A 24,212-nucleotide genomic window follows, 5' to 3' on the forward strand; every position below is an offset into this window, starting at 1 on the left:
ATATATAAATGATTTCCAAAATTTCGGCCGACAAATTCTGGTGGCTCCACTGAGGAATAGTTCTTCTCTCTATTTTGATAGGGTGGTTTTGTTTTCATACATCGGTAGTGCATCTATGTCCCTAGTGGGCCAGACTACCATTCTCCCGTTGGCGTACCTCTCTAATTTCTTCCTTGAGCGGGTATAGCCAACTCTTTTTGAATCACCCTTAAACAGAGGGATTTTGGAATCTCCAGACCTTCAGAATGGCTCTAAAGTGGGTTGGATTCCCAATAGGTGTGATGGATTAGGAGCAATGTGCTGTGTTGACCGAAGTGAGTTCGGTGTAGGGCAACATCTCTCTAATTTTAAGATTGGGTCCTGTGCTTCATATTTGCTGCATTTTGCTCTTAAAATGATTTGAACTCTACAATTTTCTAATTCTTTTCTTCCCTTAAAATGAAACGAAATAAAATTGTTGAAACAAAACAAATTTTGGAAATGTAAAAAAAACAAACTCAAATGTATAATAATAAATAATAATAATAATAAATTGTTTGGATAAGTTTAATATATGTTTGTTAAGCTGCGATATTCATCCTGCAATCAATATAGTGAAGCATTAAATGATATTAATGTGCTGAATTTTTTTCTCACCTACAGAAAAAAATGTTTACACCCAAGCTGATATTCTATTTCGCCACTAGAATGGATTTCGTTGTTAAGAAAGATGAGCTGCCCGTCGCAGTTATTAAATTTGGACAAGGGTTCGACAATGCCAAAGTCAAGTTTGGTAGCGTTGTCGTCACTGTGCTAAAGCCTGAAGTGGACAGAACTGTTGAGCTTGTTGTCAAGTTTAACTTGAGGTATGCTGAAGAAATCCCCCCACTAAAGAGTGTGTTAGTTAAGAAGAGTTCTGTCATTGCTGTGAAATCTGCCGCTAGGAGCGTTGAGGCCGCGCTTAGGACCACTGTTCTTGCCCTTGCTGGTCCTACTGTCTTTGCACCCGCTACTGCTCCTGTTGCAGCAAAAGGAAAGAGTATGCAAGTTGTTGGTGAGCTCGTTGCCCAGGAGAGTCCGACTTTTGCCCCGATCCCCCCTGTCTTTGAAATTGGTTCAAGTTCAAAATTTGCGTCTTTGAGTTGGACACAGAAGAAACAGGAACAGAAATGTAGCCAAGATCAGGAGGGCAAAGGCTGTTGAGTTTACTATTCTCACTGATACTCCCGTCGTGGAGAAGGAGGTTGAACTACCCGAGACCTCGACCCTGTTGGGGGGAGTAGGTTTCATCTTTTGTCCACCGTCTTTGGCGAAGAAGATGTCTCCAGGATCACCGCTACCCCGCCCCAACTCTTTCACTGTGAGGGTCAAAGGAGGAAGGTGAGTGCTACACTGCTAGCTCGAGTAGGAGCTGTGTTCGAGCAACTAGCGAGTAAGGCGAACTGTTCAGCTGCCAACATTTTTAAGAGGATGGGGTGTGTCGTGTCACACTAAATAAAATCTCAGATTTTAAGAAAGGGTGAATCTGATACACGAACTGTTAAGAGGGTTACAAGAAAGAAATAAGGTTTGCCCCAACGAACCTCCTATAAGCTTCAACTGTATAATCGTCACACCCTAGTTGTTCCTCCCACCAGTGTTCCACTAGTACCCATAATTCCTGCCAAGCAATGTATGGGAGTCCGTTCGCCCACTTTTGTCACTGCTACTGCTATTACTGCCACTACTTCCCCGAGGCCCATGGGAGGAGTACTAGTCAAGTCCTGTCTTGGGCCGAGGATAACTCTCACAGTTACACAAGGGGAAGTCCGTTCTTTGGCAAAGGTGTCAAGAGAAGGAAAGAAGTTACCCATAAACTTATCTAGTCCGCGTGTTATGGGACACACCACACCACTCACCGTCGTGTTGATACCGATAATGGGCCACCCAACCCTAGAGTATCATCGTCAAAAAAGATGGTGTGGTGATCTAGAGCCACTGGACCGATACTTGCAGGGAACTCCAAGTCCGAGGAGTCAGCAGTCGCCCCAAGGATTACTCCAGAAGAAGTTACTTATCACCCGCCGCCAATTGACCTTAAAGTAACTAAAGGAAGATCAATTGAGTTTACATTGGAGAAGTTAAGAGCAGATATCAAGCAAGTGGCTAAAGAAAGAAGGGATGAGTTGAGGGGTGAAGAAGATCTAATGGATTACTTGGAGGAGGATATTGCTGAAATAAATGTCGTCGATACTAGGGCGTCGTCTTCCTTGCGAGATGTCTCAGAACTCACCGAAGAAGGGGACGTTGAAACGCTGCGAAGGGAGGTTCGACAGCAAGATGAACAAGTTGAGCGTTTGGAGAGAAATATTGAGGAGATGATGGCTGAAATCATGACGCTTCAGAGTCGACCTCAACTCCCGAAGGTGACACCTACAAAAGTAAACCAACCAGAGGTTGTCCAGATTGTTGATGATAAGAAAGAATTCACTTCTGTTAACAAAGAAGAGCAACCAAAGAAAGATTTTGTTCAAAGTCTAGTACCGGAAAAAGAAATCAAGCATATGATACAGCAACAGGTGAGAGAAGCCCTGACTCAGGCTAAAGGGGGAGCATCAATTCTGAAGGGTAGATCTTATCCTGAAGAGTTCAATGCTCTCCAGTATCGCAAGGGTTTCGTACCACGTCAGTTCAAGACTTTCGACGGGACAGGAAATCCTCGACATGATGTTGCACACTTCCGAGCGAGTTGCTGCAATGCGAGGGGTAATGACGCTTTGTTGTTCTGCCAGTTCGTTAGCAGCCTTTCGGGAGTCGCTTTCGACTGGTATGCTGAGCTGTCAAATGGTTTTGTAAAGACGTTCGCAGAATTAGAAGACCTTTTCGTTAAATGGTTCGCTGAGGCTAATCACCATATCACCATTGGTGATCTCGTGGTGAAGAAACAGAAGCCGAACGAAACTCTAGTGGACTACATTCTACGATGGAGGAACTTAAGCATGAAGTGCGAACCACAGCTCCAGGAGCAACATGCAATTGAAATCCTACTCAAAAGCATTCACGGCCCTGTTGCATTTTTTCTTAAGATTTTTACCATTAAAACCTTTGAAAAGCTACTGAGCAAGGCCAGAAGTCTTCAAGAAGAGGCTAGCTGAAACCAAAAAAGACATTTGAGAAGAAATCTGTCACTATTGCGGCTGTAGACAAAGGTAAACAGCCCATGCAGATACGAGCTGAATTGTCCCAGCAGAGTTATCAACCCTCTCAACAGCATAATCTACAAGTATATCGACAAAGGTTTTATCGGAAAGACGGAAAACAACTCTCAACCTTGGTTGATCGAGCAGACAGGACGTACTTTTTCAAAGATGAAACTGTGAAAAAGTTGTTCTGCAATCTGATCAAAAATCCCGAATTCAGGTTGTCCGAACCAAAGAAACTAGACGAGGTCAACAACAAAGGACATCTGAGATACTGCTCGTATCACAGATGCATCAGACACTCCCATAGAGGAGTGCTTCAATTTTAAAGATTGGCTTGAGGAGAACTTCAGAAATGGGAACATAACGATCCCAAAAGAATATTTAAGAGAACCTGAAAGAGATTCCATTAATATGATTTCAGCTGATCCAAGGATTCCAACTGACCCCCATGCACTTGAGGATGAATGCAGTACAACTTGGGCCAAGTCGCCAAAGGAGACTTTAAACTTGGTCCGAACCGTTTCTGTCACCATAAACAGTAAGACTCTGACCTCAGATAAGGATAAGGACTTGCTTGAGAACGTATCCGGTCCGCAAACCAGGGAACACACTTCTGTCCAACAGACCGATGTCACCAATGGGATATCTTGCCTTGGAGTGTCGGCATCAAAGGAGAAGTGGCGGAGACCTAGGGTCGTCGGATCGATACTACGAGAGCAGTTGGCGGGTCATTCTCCTAAAAAGGATTGTGAGTCTGACATTCTGACAGTCATTACTATAGCCACAACAAAGCCTGACCTAGGAAGAGTAGTGCATCGGGATACTCCAATTGACCTCATGACAACTAAAGCATAATCAATTGAGGCTGCTCTGGAAAGACTTATAGCCGATGTCGCACAGTTAGTCGAAGCACAAAGGAACAATGTCAACGATGATGACTACAATCCGATAGGTTACATGGTTGAGGAGTTCGCAGAAATCAATGTTGTTGAAGCTAGGGCCACATCATCTTCGTGTGATGCTCTATTGACGCCGTGGATGAGTTATAAATGGCCATTCAACAACAAGATCTGCGAATCAGCCGAATGGAGAAGAAGATAGAAGAACCGACGACTTCTATAGCCACGATTCAAGAACAATTACGACTACCTCAAGTGAAAATTGAAAAGCCAAGTTCTGTAAAGTGTTTGAAGAAAAGCCTGGGACAGTAATAATGGTTGATAAGGGGAAGCGACCATTGCAGATACAATTGAAGCGGCCTCAACAGACCTGTCAATGTCTTCAAAAGCATACTCAACAACCGTCTCAGCACGTAGTCAACAAATTACCTTTTACGATAAGAGAACGCCTAAACAAGGAATATTCATTCAAGAAAGAAGCAGTGGAGCAAATATTTCGGGATTTGGTCAAAAAGCCCGAATTCAAACTGCCAGAGCTAAAAAAGCCAGATGAGATCGATAAGAGGGATCACCCCCAGTATTACCCATGCCGCAGACTGGTTGGACATACCATAAAAGACTGCTTCAGCTTTAAGAATTAACTCGAGTACAATTTGAGGAATGGAAACATAACGATCCCGAAAGAATATTAGAAAGAACCTGAAAGAGGTTCCACCAATATAATTTCGGCTGATCCAATTGTTCCAGTTCTTGAGAATAGACATCAGCAAGACAACGGGTAGTGGGTCTCAACCCTCTCACCAGTTCGGAGTTCATTCAAAATTTCATAGACAATTTGATATAAAATGAAGAAGAATTTTCTTTTTTGGAATAATTCACGTTGTATGCTCAAAGCTCATCAGAAGCACAATCAAGAAAAAATGCAATGTAACAAATTTCTGGTGTTTTGGCGTTTTGACAAAATTATGACTTAAGGGACAGATGAAATTGATGCCCTAATAATTACGTTCTTCACTTTAAAGATTTTGGATTGGGTCCTAAGTAAATTCCAGAATAAAATAGTGTGGTTGAAATACAAGTAATTGACTCGGAATATCACGAGCTTTTTAATTTCCTGCCACATGACTGGGTCCTGACTTTTGAACAAGCTATACTATCTTAGGATTCATATTAAATAATATTTGAGGATTATTAGTTAGGGGAGTTTGGACATTCAAAATTTTTAAAATATGCTCTGCCAAATATAATAATTCTCAGAAAATAAGAGTAAAAGAAAGATAATAAAAATTTTTTAAAGGGCTTCCTGAGGAAAAAACTTGAGGTGAGCACAAAATCAAAAATCGGTGTCTAAATTCAGACATTCAAAATCTTTAATGTTTGTTCCACCATATATAGTAATTCTCAATAAAAAAAAGAAGCGAAAAAAAAGAAAGAAAAGCTCCCTGAGAAGAAGCTTGAGGAGAGCGTAAAATGAAAAATTGGTATATGAGTTGTCCCCTACTTGATAGAACTAGAAAGATTCTCTTAAGAAAATTCTTCTCTTATTGTATTTTGAAAAGCGTTGAGTGACCCTGTGTTTTTTTGGTTGGCTATTAACGAGCTTTCAAATATCCTCGGGAAATGTTTTAAGCACATGATCAAAAATTTTTAAATCTGCTTAGGCCCAGAAAGAAAAAATTAAATAAAATGGTCATTTTATTAGCAATTAATAAAATTCGAGCATAAAGTCATACCTTCCAACACCTAGAAAATCCGACTCCAACATCAAGTCGAGGACGTCAATATTCTCTCAAAGACAACTCGAACAATATTTACGAAATCAGTGATAAGCTAACGACGACAGCAGAGCTAAAGAGTCAAAACCTCTCGAACCGCAATATCTTTTGGAATAACACATCTTTATGTGTACTTGAAAGAATACAATTCCCATAATATCTTAAAGGATGTGTTATTTTTTTTTCATGCTTCCGATCAGTCGATAATATCTTAAGAAGCACCACGCGTCACGATGTTTTAAAGACAAAGATCTTGTTCTTAGAAGCACCTATGTCACGTGTGTTGGGAACTGGGTCCAAAAATAAAATTTTCAAATCAATAAAAACTCACAAAATAGATCACATCGAACTAGATCAAAATCGAAATCAAAATTGCGAACTTCAGTTTCGACCTGGTCAGGTTGAGTTTTCTCGACCTATCACCAACGTCACTTCTCTTGGCTCGAAGTTTCCTTCCACAGGGACTTTGGGTCATCTTTCTCGTGTGGAAAAGGGTAGCTGGTTTCATCTACGTAGAAACACACTCTTCATTGTCTTTTGCTCTGTTTATATGAGGGATGGCGATTTATTTAGGAGCCCATACTATTGGATATGGGACCGCATCTCCTCCCGCACTGCTTTAGGAGCCCATACTATTGCAATGGTTCGTATCATATTTTTGAGGTTGAAGATCACGACATTCGATACCGCATTGCTTTAGGAGCTCTTCCTATCACAATGGTTCACAATATATTTTAGAGGTTGAGGATCACAACATCCGACACCGCTTAACTTTAGGAGTCCATCATATCGCAATGATTCACACTATATTTTAGAGGTTGAGGATCACATCATCTGATATCACATTGTTTTAGATATTCCTCTATTGCAATGACTCACACTATATTTTAGAGGTTGAGGATCACAACATTCGATACTGCAGTGCTTTAGATATTCCTCTATCGCAATGGTTCACACTATATTTTCGAGGTTGAGGATCACATCATCCGATTTCACATTGCTTTAGGAGTCCTTATCGCAATGATTCACACTACATTTTAGAGGTTGAGGATCACAACATCTGATACCACATTGCTTTAGATATTCCTCTATTACAATGATTCACACTTTATTTTAGAGTTCAAGGATCACATCATCCGACACCGCATTGCTTTAGGAGCCTCTCCTATCGCAATGGTTCACACTATATTTTAGAGGTTGAGGATCACATCATCCGATACTGCACTATTTTAGGAGTTCTTTCTATCACAATGATTCACACTATATTTTAGAGGTTGAGGATCACAACATCCGATTTCATATTACTTTAGATATTCCTCTTTTGCAATGATTCACACTATATTTTAGAGGTTGAGGATCACAACATCTGATAACGCATTGCTTTAGGAGTCATTTCTATCGCAATGATTCACACTACATTTTAGAGGTCGAGGATTGCAACATCCGACACCACATTATTTTAGGAGTCATGCCTATCGCCATGATTCACACTATATTATAGAGGATGAAAATTTCGACATCTGATTCTGCATAATTCTACATTGTTTTGCAATGGTTCACACTATATTTAAGAGGTTGAACATCACAACATACGATACCGCATTGCTTTAGATATTCCTCTATCGCAATAGTTCACACTATATTTTAAAGGTCGAGGTTCACAGCATCCGACACCGCATTGCTTGAGGCGTCTTTCCTATCGCAATGATTCACATTATATTTTAGAGGCTGAGGATCACAACATCCGATACCGCATTGCTTTAGATATTCCTCTATCGCAATGATTCACACTATATTTTAGAGATTGAGGATCACAACATCCGATATTGCATTGCTTTAGATATTCCTCTATCACAATGATTCACACTATTTTTTAGAGGTTGAGGATCGCAACATCCGATACCGCATTGCTTTTAGACATTCCTCTATCGCAATGGTTCACATTATATTTTGGAGGTCGAGGATCACAGCATCCGATACCGCATTGCTTTAGGAGCCCTTCCTATCGCAATCTTTCAAATGCAACTTGAGGGTCGGCGTCAGGTCGTCTGATTCTTTTAAATTTCACATATTTTCCACCTCATTTCCTACAAAATGTTCCACAGTCATGATATTTTAGAGGTTGAGGATGTTACATCTGATACCACATTGCTTTAGGAGCTCTTCCTATCACGATCATTCAAAGAAAATTTGAGGGTCAGTGCAAGGTCGTCTGATTCCTTTAAATTCTACTTATTTTCCTTATCTCATCCGAGAAATTTTTGTACACACATAAAATTTTTAGTTAGTTCTTGAATTTTGATTCCCACCATAAAATTTGGCATAATGTCTCGAGCGGTTGCCATTCTTCGACTAGGTCCAATTCAGACATAATGTCCCTTATGGTTGCCTGACCTGGTATAATATTTTCTTCCCAGCGTAATGTCCTTAATTGTTTTCATTATTTGCACTATTGTCATCTTCATGTTGGATGTGAGCCTTTGTACTCTCCATCTCGATTCGGTCTACTCACACATGATTTTATCCTTCGAAATTGTTAAAATTAAAATCAGAATTAAAGTCTTTAATCATCGAATTGATATCAAATCTTTGTTGCGGCCATTAGTTTTTCTGATGGTTGTTTCAAAAATCCCCTTCCTTTCCCCCAGCCTATTTACTCCCTAGTGGAAATTTTCTACTCTTCATTCTTTTTTGTTCTGAGTGTGTTGACTCAAACAATCTTGTTGGTTTTGTTGAGCTCTTCAGTAAAAGCTAATACGAGCGGTGTGTCAGCCTTGTACACCACTCCTATTAGGGGTCCATTTGTTGACATATCATTTGGTTAAGGTCTAGTTTCCTCTTTAATAGCCTAGGGTTTAGCCATAGGACTTTCATGTTGACTATTTCTAGAGGACTAGAAAAGAAACCTTATCCATTAGAAACTCTAACCTTTTCTTTGCTCAACTTGAAGTTCAACTTGTTGGTTCTAACCTCTAGCACTTAGTAGTTGGAGCCAATATGGGGGAACACAAGTAGAGTCCCCATAGGAATGTTTGACCTTAGGGTTAACCCTGAGAGGTGTGGCCATGGTTAGTCTCACACACATCACACTTTCACTTATGATCTTCTTCGAGGAAAGAAAGCAGTGGGATGCTGATGGATTTTTAGCATTAAGTTTAAATCTAATGGATCCTTTGAACGCAACAATGCACAACTGATCGCCAAAGGATGCTCGTACCTACGAAGTTGACTATGAGAAGACATTGCTTCAGTTGCTTAATTAAACATCATCTGGGTCCTAGCTTGATGTCAAGCTTACAGAGGAGGTATAGATGGCTCTTCCTACAGGCTTTGACTCCACTGACTCTCAAGGGCAAATATGTATGGGGGAAAAAATCTCTCTATGGATTGAAGCAATCACCACTGGCATGGCTCGGGAAGTTCACAAAGGTCGTGGTAGTTCATAGATTCATTTAGGTTCAATTGGACCACTCTCTCTTCTTCCGACATTTCTCCAACGACCAGGTAGCTATCATTATTTTCTATGTTGACGACATTGTTCTCATGATCTACCAGCATTGTAATCTCTAAAAGACATTCTTACTGCTTCTTTTGAAATGGACTTGGAATCTCTCATTTACTTCTTAGGCATGGAGTTGCTCGGTTATCTCAGGATATTTGTCTGTCTCAACGGAAATATATAATTGACATTTTGACAGAGAACAATCTTCTCTATGCAAACGAGTGATTGTTCTGATGTATCCTAATGAAAAACTTCTTGATGTTTCCAATGTAGTTCTTGTAAACATGACTCACTGCCGGTGCCTTGTGGGGAAACTCATCTATTTTGCCCATACACGCCCCAACATTTGCCTTGCAGTTGGGATAGTAAGTCAATTCATGCATGATTCCTATGAACACCATCTCCAAGCTGTCCACCGGATTTTCAACTATTTTAAAGGCATATTGGACTCAGGTTTATTTTTTTGTCCTTTATATCTTGTTCTATTACAGTTTACATAGACGCAAATTGGGTTGAGTCCATCCATTATTGGCGATCTACATCGAGGTATTGCTCATTTGTCTGGGGAAACCTGGTCATGTAGAAAAGCAATAAGCAGTCTGTAGTTGCTCGGAGTAGTAATGAACCGAATTTTGGTCCATGTCCCTGGGAATTTATGAAGCCCTCTGATTATGCATCATACTCCACGAACCATGTATGACACTCCGCTTTCCTACAATTGTTTTGTGATAACAAGACAACCATTAGCATTGCTCACAACCTGGTCCAACATGATCGCACCAAGCATGTTGAGATTATCCGACACTTCCTTAGGGAAAACCTCGAGTCCGGGGAGATTGGTGTCCCGTTTGTGCATCTAGTTGTCGATTGACAAATATTCTCATAAAGAACCATTATCGGTAATTGTTTGACAATTTCAAATCCAAGTTGAACATGCTGACATTTATGCTTCAACTTGAGGAGTAGTATTAGAATATTTAGTAATGCTTAGTTTTAGCCATTATTAATTATTGTTTATTATGAGTTATTAGAGTGGATTCATTATTATTCATTTTATTTTCTTCTGTATCTCATTTCTGTTTATTTCTTTTTCAATAGAGACCCTATAGTAGGTATTTATACCGCTCTTTACATCAATAAGATTTACGCTTTCTATTCTAACACAAATAATATAAATCCAATAGTTAGCTATCATACTAAACTTTCAATCTGGAGTTTATCACTCTTTTTGAAAAAAAAAATCAAGTCTTGCACTTCTATAATGTATAAGAAAGAAATCTACCCAAAAATCATAAACTCGTCAACCTTTTGTTTTAGCTTTTTACCCACACTCCAACAACCATTTATACCTTTTAATGACATATCCAGTTGATATTTATGTCTAGTGCTACATTATCTATGATAATCAACTTTTCTAGCTGTATTTTTTAGCATTTTGGTTTTAATTTGAATGTGATTTTAAGTCAGATTTTGAAGTCCTCTCTTGGTATTGTTCTGATTGTGGAAGTAAGAAAACTAAATCTGGATATGATTTCAGGAGGATGATAGTGATTTGGAATTTGAGCTGGAAGCCGTTCCTCCTGTTAGTGCTGAGGCTCTCTTACAGGCGATCGAATGTTTTGAGGTAAAGTAAACCACAGCTCTATTGAACTAACCAGAAAGCATGGAATATATAATCAAAATTTTACCCCTTTCAAAATTGAGGGCCATGATATAATTGAATTTGACTTTTTTTGAGAGCAAAGACCTATTATCCTCTTGATCGTGATGTGCGCTAGATCCATTCAGCTTAGGGGCACTTACATACAGTCCACACAATTCCTATGTATATACACATCTAATACTTTTCATGCATATTTATGATATTGTTCATGTAAAAATTGAAGTTTAGGTGTTAGATATGTAAATACATAAGAATTGAGCGGTATGTATGTAAATCTTCCTAGTATATAATATCAAAATTTTAGCCTTTCAAAAATGAGGGCCATGATATAATTAAGTTTGACTTGTTTCTGAGAGCGGTGAGCTATCATATTGATCGTAATGGGTGCTACATCCAGTTTGCTCGTTCCCCTTTTCTTTGTGGATTAGAGCTTTATAAAAAGTTGTATATATCTTTTGGTATCAATTGTATAGGTTATAATTGTTCCCCTTTTCTTTGATTAGAGCTTTATAAAAAGTTATATATATCTTTTGGTATCAATTGTATAGGTTATAATGGCTTCTGGTATGACTCCTAAAGCACATTTGAGTGATGTTCATATCAGCAAAGCATCCCATTCTAAGGAGCAAGCATTGACTCCAGATTATAGTGAGACTTTGCGACCACGCAAAAGGAAGAGACATCCCTGGACCGCTGAAGAGGAAAATGATCTAATAGCTGCTGTTAAAAAACATGGTGAAGGAAACTGGTTGAATATTTTAAAGGAAGATTTTAAATATGACAGGAATCCTTCTCAGTTATCTCAGGTTTGTGTTCTGTAATCTCATTTGTTCTCATACTAATTATTTTATGGACTCCAAATTTTAATTTAGGGGCATGCATGCCACTCAATTCTTATGTATTCACATATCTAACGCCTAAACTTTAATTATTACATTTATACCCCCCAAATCTTTCATATCACATAAAAAATACCATCATTTTAACTTTGAAAAACTAAAATACACCTTTCCATGCATAGATAAGGTGGTATGTGTGTAAAAATTGAAGTATAGGTGTTAGATGTGTAAATACATAGGAATTGAGTGGTGGAATTGAGTGGTATGTTTGTAAATTTTCCTTTATTTGAAGGCGACTTAATTTTAAGCAATTCTTGTTGCTCTTTAATTCATACCGCGATCTTATTTTTTCCCCAGAGGTGGAATATCATCAAGAAGAGATTGGCTTCCTCGAACTGCGCTAGTGATGACAAAATGAACAGCTGGGTGATGCAAAATAAACAACTTGCTACCAGAAAGGCAATATCAATGGCTCTTAATATACCAATGATTGGAAGCTTATCAACACCGCAAGCTGGTAATTGAAAACTTAGCATAAATATCGAATTATGAAATATTTAATATAATTTATGCATTCAATAAACTCATATTAGAATAACATATTGGAATATAGGTACTCTCACAAGTAAATTAATAGAATTTGATATTATAGTTCATAAAAAGATAAATAACTTATGCATTCAAGAAACTAAATAGGTTGGAGAAAAGGTTAAAACGATTGATATCTTAGGTTTTAAAATTTGATATTTAAGTAGGAGTTACACTAAAATTGATGTAGGTGTAATTATATATAAGAGTGTGAAAGATAATATTGTAAAAATTAACAGAATTGGAGATATTGAAATTTTTAATGTTATAAGTGCTTATGCTCCTTATGTAGGTTTAGATATAGATTCACAAAAAAATTTTGGAATGATATAGAAAAATTAATACAAATGATACCTCTTGAAGAAAAAATTTTTATTGGAGGAGATTTAAGTGAACATGTTGGTGAAGTGGCAGTTGATTTTAGAAATATTCATGGCTGCTACAGTTTTGGAGTACAACAACAACAACAAGCCTTTATCCCACTAAGCGGGGTCGACTATATGATTCATTTTTCTCAATTGCATCCTATTGAGTGTCATATTTTCATTTAATTCTAATAAATTAAGATCATGTTTTATGCAATATGCCCTAGTTTTTCTAGGTCTACCTCTGCCTTTCTTAACATAAGTCGAATCTAAAACTTCTAAGATTTTAAGATTTGAGATATTCATGAAAAAACTGTTGTGTGATAATGTAACCAAAATTATTAAACAAGTGATAAAAGATGTACTTTGAGAATCAAAAGAAAAAGTTTATAAATAAAAAAGTTGTATAAATAAAAAAGTAAAAGTTTATAAATAAAAAAGTTGGTGGTGGAATAATAATGTGCAAGAAAAGATAAAATATAAGAGGTTTTGTTATAAAAACTGGTTTAAATGTAAGAACTTATGAGAATTGGAAAAAATATAAAATAATCCGCAGGGAGCCTAAGAGAACAATTTGTGATGTTAAGGAATAAATTAGATATTAAATAAGGTGAAAATATATGTATAAACTAGCCAAACAAAGAGAAAAGTAAATATTTAATTCTAAATATTTAATTCTATTTAATTCTAAATATTTAATTCAAGTAAAATGTAAAGATGAAAATCAAAATGTGTTTTTCTTAGAGGAAGATATTCAACATAGATGGGTGAGATATTTTGATAAACTTTTCAATAAAATTTTTGAAAATACGATCGACCTTAGCAATCTTAATATCATTAATAATAATAATATATTTTATTTTTATCGTCACATTAGTAAAAAAAAAAGTTGTGGCTTTGAAGAAAACCAATGATGGAAAATCAGTAGGACCTGATGATATTCAAATTAAAGTGTGAAAATATTTAGGAGATCTGGGAGTTTCTTGGTTTACTAAACTCTTTAATATTTTTTAAAAAACTAAAAATATACATGAGTGGAGAAAAAGTATTTTGGTATTATTTTTAAGAACAAAGGGGATGCACAAGAGTGTGCAAATTACAGATGAATGGAGTTAATTTGTCATACATTAAAATTATGGGAGAGAGTAATTGAACATAGGCTAAGACATGATATAAAGATTTCTAATAATCAGTTTGGATATTTGTTGAGCAAGTTTACTACGGAAGTTGTACATTTATTGAGAGGTTTGATAGAGAAGTACAAAGAGAGTAAGGAGGATATACATATGATTTTTGTTGATTTAGAAAACTTTATGATAAGATTCCAAGAGAAGTTCTAGAAAAGAAAGGTTTTGATGTGACTTATATTCAAGTCATTAAAGATAGGTTTACTAGAGTTGTTACTTGTGCTCGAACAGTAGGATTGACCAAGTATTTTCTTATTTTAGTTGGATTACAACAGGGATCGACTTTAAGCCCGTATCTTTTTTCTTTCTTTTTTCTTTAGTTATGGATCTTTAGTTATGGATGCTCTTACTAGACATTTACAGGAGCATGTACCTTAGTGTATGCTTTTCGTTGATGATGTCTCTCTTGTGGATAAGACTAGAGAGAGTTCAGGAAAAAAATAGATTATGGAGGCCTACATTAGAGTCTAAGGAATTTCGTTTGAGTAGATCTAAAACTGAATACATTAAATGTAATTTTAGTAGTAGTAGATTTAGTGCTAGAGTTGTAACTATGTGTGATCAAATCATTAGGTGTGAACATTTTAGATATCTCGGGTATATCATTCAAAGTGTCGTTGATATAGATGGGGATGCTATTAGTAGAATTCAAGTTGGATGGTTGAAGTGGAGGACATCGATCCTATTGTGTGATAGAAAAGTACCGTTTAGACTTAAAGAAAAATTTTATAAGATGAAGTTGAGATCTGCAATGCTTTAGGGCATAGAATGTTGACCTTTGAAAGAGAAGCATAAAACTAAGTTAAATGTTGCTGAAATGAGAATGATTAGGTGGATGAACGGCTTGACACTTAAAGACAAAATGCAAAACAAACGTCTACGTGGAAGGTTTGGTGTAGCTCTAGTGGCTGACAGGATTAGAGAGAGCCGTCTTAAATGTTTTGGTCATATTAAACGTAGATCATTTGATGATCCCGTTCAGACAGTAGATGTTTTAGATTTGACTTATATTAAAAAAGGCAGAGAAAAGCCTAAAAAGACTTGGGCTTCTTGCATAAAAAATGATCTTAATTTATTAGAATTAAATGAAAATATGACACCTAATAGGACAAAATGGAGAAAAAACATTCATGTAGATGACCCCACTTAGTAGGATAAAGGTTTGTTGTTGTTGTTGTATTTAGTATAATTTATGTATCTAATATATGCTACAAATTTGGTTAGATTGTAAGCAGATCAGGTTGAGCCTGACCTTAATTTCAAATCAATGCAGGTAATCAGATCAAGCTGGTATTTGGTTCTTAAAATTGATCTTTTTAATAAAAGAATTGAGTTGGGCTTGGGTTAGGTTAAGCCAACTCCTTTGTTGTTGATAAGCTTAGTCATAAATTGTAAATATGCATATGGTTTAGGAATCATTCTGTACGTTGTTATATTTGAGGGGAGAAATTTTTCTCCCTTTATTATATATATAGTATATTGTGTTTTATTTCTTTCATTTTTACCATGATGATTTGAATTTCCTTTTAATTGTGAGAGGGTTAGTTTGCGCAATATATATATTAGTTATTTACTTAACGAGAAATTATAGAGTTTTATTCTCCTAAAACCTATATGGTATTAGAGATTGGAAAGAAACCTAGCTCTTCTTTCTCTGTCGGAGCATCTCCCTACAACCGCTAGTCCCTGTAAGCCCTTCGTCGGATCTTCTCCTTCCCTGCAGGCACGTATCATCCACTTGTTTCCTTCCTTGCAGGCGATTGTCTCCTCGTGCAGATCGTATGCTTGTTTTGTCTCCTTAGCACGAATCATTCACTTGTTACGTCTCCTTCGGGTGGATCGTTTGCTAGTTCCGTCGCCTTCTTCTAGATTGTGCGCTCATTCGAACTGTTGCTTTTTGTATGCCTACTCGTTTCCTTCGGTAGTTTTGTTTGCAGATTGTCTTTTTTACACTCCCAATCGATACTTTCTTGCAGAGTGCAACTCCTCAGGCAATTAACTCCCTTTTGTATAGTCTCCTTTGCAATTCTAATTAAAGTTGGGGTGATCTAGTACATTTGTGACTTCCACTTTCTTAGATCAACAATAATCTTCTCTTTCTAGTGGGAATCCCAAATCTACAATATTATCCAGTGTTGAGGACAGACAGTTTCTTTCTCTTGTGAAAATTTATTGTCTACGACAAACAATTACTCGCTCGAGCGGAAATTCTTTATCGACAATAAATAACTTCTCTCTAGTTGAATTTATGTGTCAGCGATAGATAATTTAGCTCTAGTGGAAAATCTCGACAAAGCCCCTATGGACATCTCATCATGATGAATAAATACGATATAAAAGCTGTTTCTTCCTCTTCAGAAGTTACTTTTGAATCTTTTGAATCTGAACTAGGATGTTGGGCTCTACATCATATAAAATGCCTTCATGCATCACCAATCACAAGCTGCATGACAACAATTTTCTCCAGTGGTCTCAATCAGTCTTCATGAACATCTATGGCAAAGGAAAAGATGATCATCTCACTGAGGAAAATCTTGCATCAGAAATTATTGATCCAAAATATCAGGCATGGAAGATTGAATATTCAACTCAAAGACCGCTTTATCTACTCACTAATACTCCCACTTCAGAAGGACTACTCTGTCATTCACAATCCTTTGAGTCAAGTCTTGTATATGAGCATGTTTCCCATGATAATCAATTTATATTATGCATTTTTTACCAGGGCTTTCTAACTTTTATAATATTGAAAATTTGTATCACAATTTATTTATCAATAAAAAACCTAATTTTTATCAGTGCAAAACTTGCCAACTTGCAAAACAAAGCCGACAAGTGTATCCAAGCCTGAAATATAAATCAACACATCCCTTTTCTATGTTTCATAGTGATATCTGGGGGCCCTCAAAAATAAAAAACTATAAATGAGGCTAGGTGGTTGGTCTCCTTCATTGATGATCATACCAGAACTACTTGGACTTTTCTCATGAAGGAAAAATTTGAAACTGCCAATATATTTGAAACCTTTCACAATATGATCCTCACTCAATTTTAGAGCAGCATTCAAATTGTCAAAACCAATAATGCAAACGACTACTACAACTCTCCTCCCAGCCTTTATCTATCTAAAAATAATGTCATTCATATAAGCTCTTGTCTTGACTCATTCCAACAAAATGGTATAGCTGAGAGAAAGAATAAACATCTCCTCGAAGTGACTCGTTTAATTTTATATTCTCTAACAATGTACCCAAATATTTATTGGGGGGATGCAATTCTCACATCTACTTATCTCATAAATAGGATGCCCAATAGATTGTTAAACTTTAAGAAATTTCTTAACACCCTCATAAAGTCCTACCCGATATTCAGTCATTCACTTCTAACCTGCCACTAGAAATTTTTAGTTGCATTGCTTTTGTTAATTTACATCAACCACATCAGACCAAACTTAATGCTAAGTCAATCAAATGCACCTTTACGAGCTATTCTTCAAACGAAAAAAATGGTAGAAATGCTACTCTCCAAAACACAAAATTGATAACTCCATGGATGTCACATTCTTTGAAAATCAATCATATTATCCCAAATCTAACATTCAGGGGGAGAGTTGGAGAAAATATCACATTTGAGGTGCCTCTCAGGAACCTCATGGTTGCTTCTCTTATATCCCTGATGAACCCATTCTTATCTCCACTATCACAAATCAACTTGAAAATGAACCTACTACACTAAATTCTCCCATAACTTTTACCAAGAACCTTGTGTACATCAAAAAGAAAATATTTAGTGAGCATGTAAAGGATAATATGCAAAATCAAGAATGTAAATCACATAAACCAACTCCACACCCCAAGTATTTACACAATAGTTGAGCCAACACATCATGGAACTAAGAGAAAGAAAGAGCACAAGAATTCATGGAACACCCGATAGAAGAATTTGCGATCTATGAAAAATTATCTTCTTGCAAATATTTTGTTCATAAAGTAGATAACGTGTAGATTCCTAATTCAATCCAAAAGGTCTTATATATTCCTGCTTGAAGAAAGGCTTTTTGAAGAAGAAATTCTTACCCTTGGAAAGAATGGTCTGGATCATATCAACTCCGCCAACTAGCAAAAGAATTATAGGTTGCTAATGGTTATTCGCTCTTAAATGCAAAGTAGATGGGAGCATAGAAAGGAAGACTAGACTTGTAGCAAAAGTGTTCACTCAGTCCTCTAAGATCAATAGTGAAAAGACATTTGGACCACAAATAAAAAATCAACACATTAAGAGTATTACTATCATTGGTAGTCAACCAAGACTGGCATTAGACAGACATTAAAAAACATTTCTTAATGTGGATCTGGAGGAAGAAGTATATAAAGAGACCTCCAAGATTAAAGAATAACACAAATACCCAGTTGGTGTGCAAATTAAAGAAATCATTTGTATGGGTTGAAACAATCTTCCAGAGTATGGTTTAAAAGATATACCAAAACTATTCTTTCTAATGGATACTATCATTGTCATGTTAATCACACTTTATTTGTGAAATCAAATAAAAAAATTATGTTAGTCATCCTTGTAGTATATGTAGATGACAATATTATTACAGGCGATGACGTAAGAGAACTTGAAACAATCAAAAGAATAATGACTTTTGAGATTGAGATCAAAGATCTTGGAATTTTAACATACATCCTGAGAATGGAAATAGCTAGATCCAAAGAAAATATTGTCATATTTTAGAAAAAATATATCTGTGACTTATTAAACGAGATAGGAATATCGGGATGCAAACCAACAAATACTCTTATCGATCGCAATCGACGAGCATCAAAAGGAGTATAACATTCCAGTTGAAAAATGGAGGTATCAAAAAGATTTGTGGGAAAACGTGTTTATCTATTACATATAAGACTTGACATTATTTTTTTTGTAGGTGTAGTGAGCCAACATTTGAATGATTCAAATGAAGATCATTTAGAAGCAACCATTCGAATTCTGAGGCGCCTAAAGATGACTCCAGGACGTGGAATGATATTCAATTAGCAACCGTGAATTTGAGATCTACATTGATGCTAGTTGGGCATGAGAATATCGCGCCTGGACCGGTCGAACACCACCCAGCCGACCCTCTCTTTCAACAGGCAGGCCGGTCCTCATCAGTTGAAGAGGGCGATTGGCCTCTTGCCTCGGCATAATAGAGAGTGGAACAGGTGAGGTCCACCAGCGCCCTAATCACATACTCAAGGAGAAATTGATTGAATTGGGAGGGAAATTTTGTAAGAAAAGTTTTCAAATTTTATGAGAGGATTCTATTAAGGGGAGGAATCAAGGGTTTGTTTTTTTTTATGCATTATTTTGTGGTTGCTGGATTTTTCTTCTTTTATGGTTGTTCCTAGCAACGTCTAGGGTGTGAGAGAGCCGATCTACCTCTCAAAAGTAGATCATATTTGTATCTTGCTTGTTTTTTTCCTTTTCTTGTTGTAATAGTAGCTTTTATTTATGTTTTTCACCCATCTATTGTGATTTCGTTGTGGTTTGTTTGCTGATTTTGGTGCTGAAGCGTATTAAATTAGTATTAGAGCCTAGATCTTGGTGGGATGACATCAAAGAAAGTTGATGTGCTAAAAGGATAGGTGGAGCAAATTCAATCTGGAATGAAAGAAAGGTTTGCTACCATGGAGGACGGATTTTCTTCTGTTGAAAGTCGAATGAATGATGGATTTGAAGGCATAGGGGAAATGAGGGAGATGATGAAAAAGCTCATGGAGATACAATACAAGGCTGTGTCAACTGCTCCAGCTGCAAACCCTAACCAAGGGTTGATCGGGGAATCTTTGGTCAAGTCAAATGGGAAGGAGATCGAGTGAGAAGACAACGAAGAAGGCATCAACTATCTACAAGAGCGTCCCCCTAGGACTCCGAGAGGAGGGGGAGTGAAGACTGCCGATGGAGGGTATGGACTGAAAATTAGAGAAGGGATGGTGGAAGGAGCATGGAAGAGTATGATGGAGAAAAAAGGGAATTTAGAGTGGGATATGCCTATGTCCACATGAGGGAGCTTCATCCTAAATACATGGGGGGAGATTTCAAAGGGATAGAAAGTTGGGGTAGAAATGCATGGGTCAGAAAACTGAAGATGTCGATCTTTGAAGAGGATGATGCACATGGATGGGTCTATCGGGTGGAGCGATACTTTGCAATCAACGGGTTGACTGAGGAAGAGAAGCTCATGGCAGCGGGATTACAATTGAAGGGGAAGAAGACCTTATCGTGGTTCCAGTGGATGGAAGCAATGTATTCGATGCAGTCATGGGAGGAGTTTAAGGATCGCTTGTTGGAGTGTTTTCGAGTCATTCAGGAAGGAGTCCTATACGATTAAGTCTATGCTTTGACTCAGGAGGGGACAGTTATGGAATACTGACAGAAGTTCGAGTTCTTATCAGGAAGGTTGAGTGGGATTTCTTTAACAGGATTGAAAGGGAACTTTTTAAAAGGTCATCCGCCCCTTGAGACCGCATGGATTGAGGGAAATGATGGAGCTCACCTAGATGGTGGAGGATGAGAAGGAGGTGAAGAAGATCAACAGAGGTGGCAACATTGGGGGATTCTACAAGAGCGTTGTGATTGCTACAACACCAAGGACCCAGACAATGTCATTTCAGAAAGAAACGTCGAAAGAGAAAAGTGTAGAACCTCGATCTGGGTGTAATTTCAAGCGCCTCATAAATGCAGAAGTGCAGGAAAAAAGAGCCAAAGAATTGTGTTATCGTTGTGACAAGAAATACACCCTAGGACTCCGTTGCAAGGAGCGCGACTTTCATGTTCTTTTAGTTCAGGAGGAGGATACAAAGAGTGAGGAATTAGAAGAGAAAACGGCAGAAGAACAGCATCTGCATTTGGATGTGGCAGAGGTGTCCCTTAATTCAGTGGTGGGATTTACCCCAAATCACACCATGAAGGTGAGGGAATGGATTGGTGCACAGTCGGTTTTGGTTTTGGTGGATAGCAGGGCCACCCATAACTTTATGTCTAATCAGGTTGTGAAGAAGCTAGGGTTGATGTTGGTGACTACAGGGAGCTTTGACGTCATGATGGGGATAGGGAAGGTGGAGAAAAGTAGGGGAATTGATAAGGGGTTGGTTCTGACACTACACCCCCTATAGGTGGTGGAAGACTTCCTTTAGATTTGGATGACACGTGTGATTTTGAGATAAAATGACTACAAACATTGGGAGTGATGAAGATGGATTGAATGTCCTTGACGATGGAGTTCCAAGTGGAGGATAGGAATGTGGTGCTGAGAGGAGATGCTAGCTTATGCAAAACTATGGTGTCACTCAAAACCATGGTCAAATAGATTTGAGGAGCAGGACTAAGTTTCTTGGTGGAGTTGCAGAGCATTTAGGTATGAGATTCAGAGTTGACAAAGTTTTTGGAAGTGGTCTGGTAGCTTGTACAGCAGTTTGTCGATGTTTTCTAGCAGCCAAGCTGGTTACCACCGTGGAGGGAGCATGAGCACACTATTACATTGAAGGATGGTTTTTCCCCATCAACGTCAGACCATATAGGTACCCCAAGGTTCAGAAAGATGAGATAGAGAAGCTGATACGGGAGATGCTCGAGGTGGGGATTATCAGGCCTAAGTGTGAGCCATTTTTCCCTTCTCGTCCTGTTGGTAAAGAAAAAGATGGTAGTTGGGGATTTTGCGTGGACTATCGTGCTTTGAACAAGGAAACGGTGTTGGACAAGTTCTCTATTCCTGTGATTGAAGAGTTACTGGATTAGCTTTATGGGCAGTTATTTTCTAAAAAAATGATATGAAGTTTGGATACCACCAGATCAGGATGAATCCGGCGGATGTGGACAACACATTATTCAGGACACATGAAGGACATGTTGAGTTCTTAGTGATGTCGTTTGGCCTTGCCAACGCCCCGTCGACATTTCAATCTCTCATGAATACGGTTTTTCAGTCGTATCTTCGAAAATGTGTCTTGATTTTTTTTATGATATTTCGATCTTGGAGACGTTGAGAAAGCGTCAGTTGTATGCCAAATTGGAGAAATGTTCTTTTGCACGGTTGCAGGTGGAGTACTTAGGACATATGAAGACCAGAACAACCGTAACAGTGGATCAATCCAAGATTAAGGTTATGATTGATTGATCCTTACCAAGGAATTTGAAGGAGTTGAGATGATTCCTAGGTCTCACCGACTACTACTGGAAGTTTTGAGAGGATATAACACGATAGCATGGTCACTAATAGAGTAGCTGAAGAAAGACAATTTCAAATGGGGAGAAGCAGCAGCACAGACCTTTGAACAGCCGAAGAGGCCATGACTAGTGTACCGATATTAACACTTCCATATTTCAGCAAACCATTCATTGTAGAGACGAATGAAACAGAGTACGGATTGGGAGCGGTGCTCGTACAGGATCAGCAGTCGATTGCCTACTTTCGCCGGGTTCTTACAGCCAGAGCGAGGCTAAAGTCAGTATATGATTGGGAATTGATGGCAATTGTCTTGTCTATTTAGAAGTGGCGACCCTACATGTTAGGACGATATTTCTTGGCCAAGACAGATCATAAGAGTTTCTGGAGCAACGGATGGTGACTAAGGGGCATTAGAGATGACTATCCAAGCTACTGAGGTATGATTTCGAGATTCAGTACCAGCCAAGATTGGAGAACAATGCAACTGACTCACTGTCGAGGAAGGTAGAGGAACTCCAATTGATGGCTCTATTGGTACCCTTGGTCCTAAATTGGGAGGCCTTGAGATGGGAGAGCAAAAGGGACGAAAAGCTTAGGAAAATAAGGGTCTGAACAGTCATCCAGGATACGCATTCAGGGGACAACAGCTGCTCCACCTGGGGTGATTCGTGCTACCCAAGCCGTCAGTATATTCCCAGATTATTACAAGTGTTTCATGCCAACACGATCAGGGGATATTCAGAGGTGCAGAAGACCTACAATCATTTGGCAGCAGAGCTTTATTGGGTGGGGATGCACAGAAACTTGGAGGACATGGTGGCAAAATGTGATATGTGCCAGCGGCACAAGGACTTGACCACAACTTCAAGGTGGTTACTGATGCGCGGTCAGCTAGCACTAATAGTAAATATGCAGTTCAATTCCAATAAAAATAAATTCAGTATAAATAGTTTTATCTTTTAAAATCTCTAAGCTACCAGACCCGTAATAATAACACAAGTATACATATCGCTCAAGTAATAAAGGGCTTTAATAGAGTCCTAAATATCAATCCCACAGGGAGTTGGAAATTATTATGGTTATAACGTCAAACACAATATTCAAACTATAAAATTTAAGTGAGCAAAATAAATATAAAGTAAATTTAATGTCGCTAAATGAAATGCAATTAAAAGAACTAAGTTAACTAAACTAATTGCTAAACTTCAAAAGTAAACTTATAAAGACTAAACAAAGTTTTGAAACGAAACGTTCAAATTTAAGAAAGCATCATTTTCCTTTACAATGAGTTTATGGAATCTGATAAATTAAAATCATTTAAAATACATATAAAATTATATTGTGTTAAATATGTGAAATCTTATTTTTTATCCTCTGAGAGTGTATAAAGAACATTGATTAATTAAGTGTTTGGTCCTTAAATCTGTGGTTAGGTTGAGAGTATGCTGGTCATTCCAGAGTTCTTACTTCTCTCTCGCCTGAGGGCTAATAATCTCGCTTTAGTTTCCAAGCAACTAGATCAAATTGAGGATTTTAATTTGTCACCTTAAATCTTTAATTTTGTGCTCATCAAAGTATATTTTCTTATGTATTTGCACACAACCCCATGGATTGCATTCTCAGATTTTAATTTGTCACCTTAAATCTCTAATTTTGTGCTCATCAAAGTATATTTTCCTATGTATTTGCACACAACCCCATGGATTGCATTCTCACCCATGAAATTGAATGTAACTCTTACCTTGTTGTAGAAAGTATACCCTTTCGGATCGTATGTTTCTTAACAAATTTTAACCTTTCAATTGACCAGATCAAAAAATCAATGAAAATCATAATTCAGATCATTTATTGATATTTAAACCTTACAAAACAAAGATAATTATTCACAAAATCATATCTCATTGTAGGGAGAAAGATAAGGAAGATCACATAGAATTCATGAGAATGATACGTCAAAACACGGATTTCATATATAAAAACAAGTTTACAAAACAAAGAAAGAAAATAACACAACTTATCTC

General features: G+C 37.5%; 1 protein-coding gene across 2 annotated transcripts in view; it reads left to right on the forward strand.

The window, feature by feature from the left end:
- Positions 1–24,212, forward strand: part of LOC110030282 (telomere repeat-binding factor 4-like) — a 42,177-nt gene that overhangs the window by 10,896 nt on the left and 7,069 nt on the right. Inside the window, exons 3-6 of one of the 2 annotated variants that reach the window (XM_020732920.1) lie at positions 10,875–10,961; positions 11,549–11,806; positions 12,197–12,356; positions 18,910–19,166. In XM_020732920.1, the coding sequence (XP_020588579.1) occupies positions 10,875–10,961; positions 11,549–11,806; positions 12,197–12,356; positions 18,910–19,019 (615 nt within the window). In that variant the 3' untranslated portion in view covers positions 19,020–19,166. Of the gene's footprint in view, positions 1–10,874; positions 10,962–11,548; positions 11,807–12,196; positions 12,357–18,909; positions 19,167–24,212 lie in introns of those variants that run through there. The other variant, XM_020732919.1, reaches the window with a different exon arrangement.

This window comes from Phalaenopsis equestris, unplaced genomic scaffold (assembly GCF_001263595.1).
Source record: "Phalaenopsis equestris unplaced genomic scaffold, ASM126359v1 Scaffold000692, whole genome shotgun sequence".
NCBI lineage: Eukaryota > Viridiplantae > Streptophyta > Magnoliopsida > Asparagales > Orchidaceae > Phalaenopsis > Phalaenopsis equestris.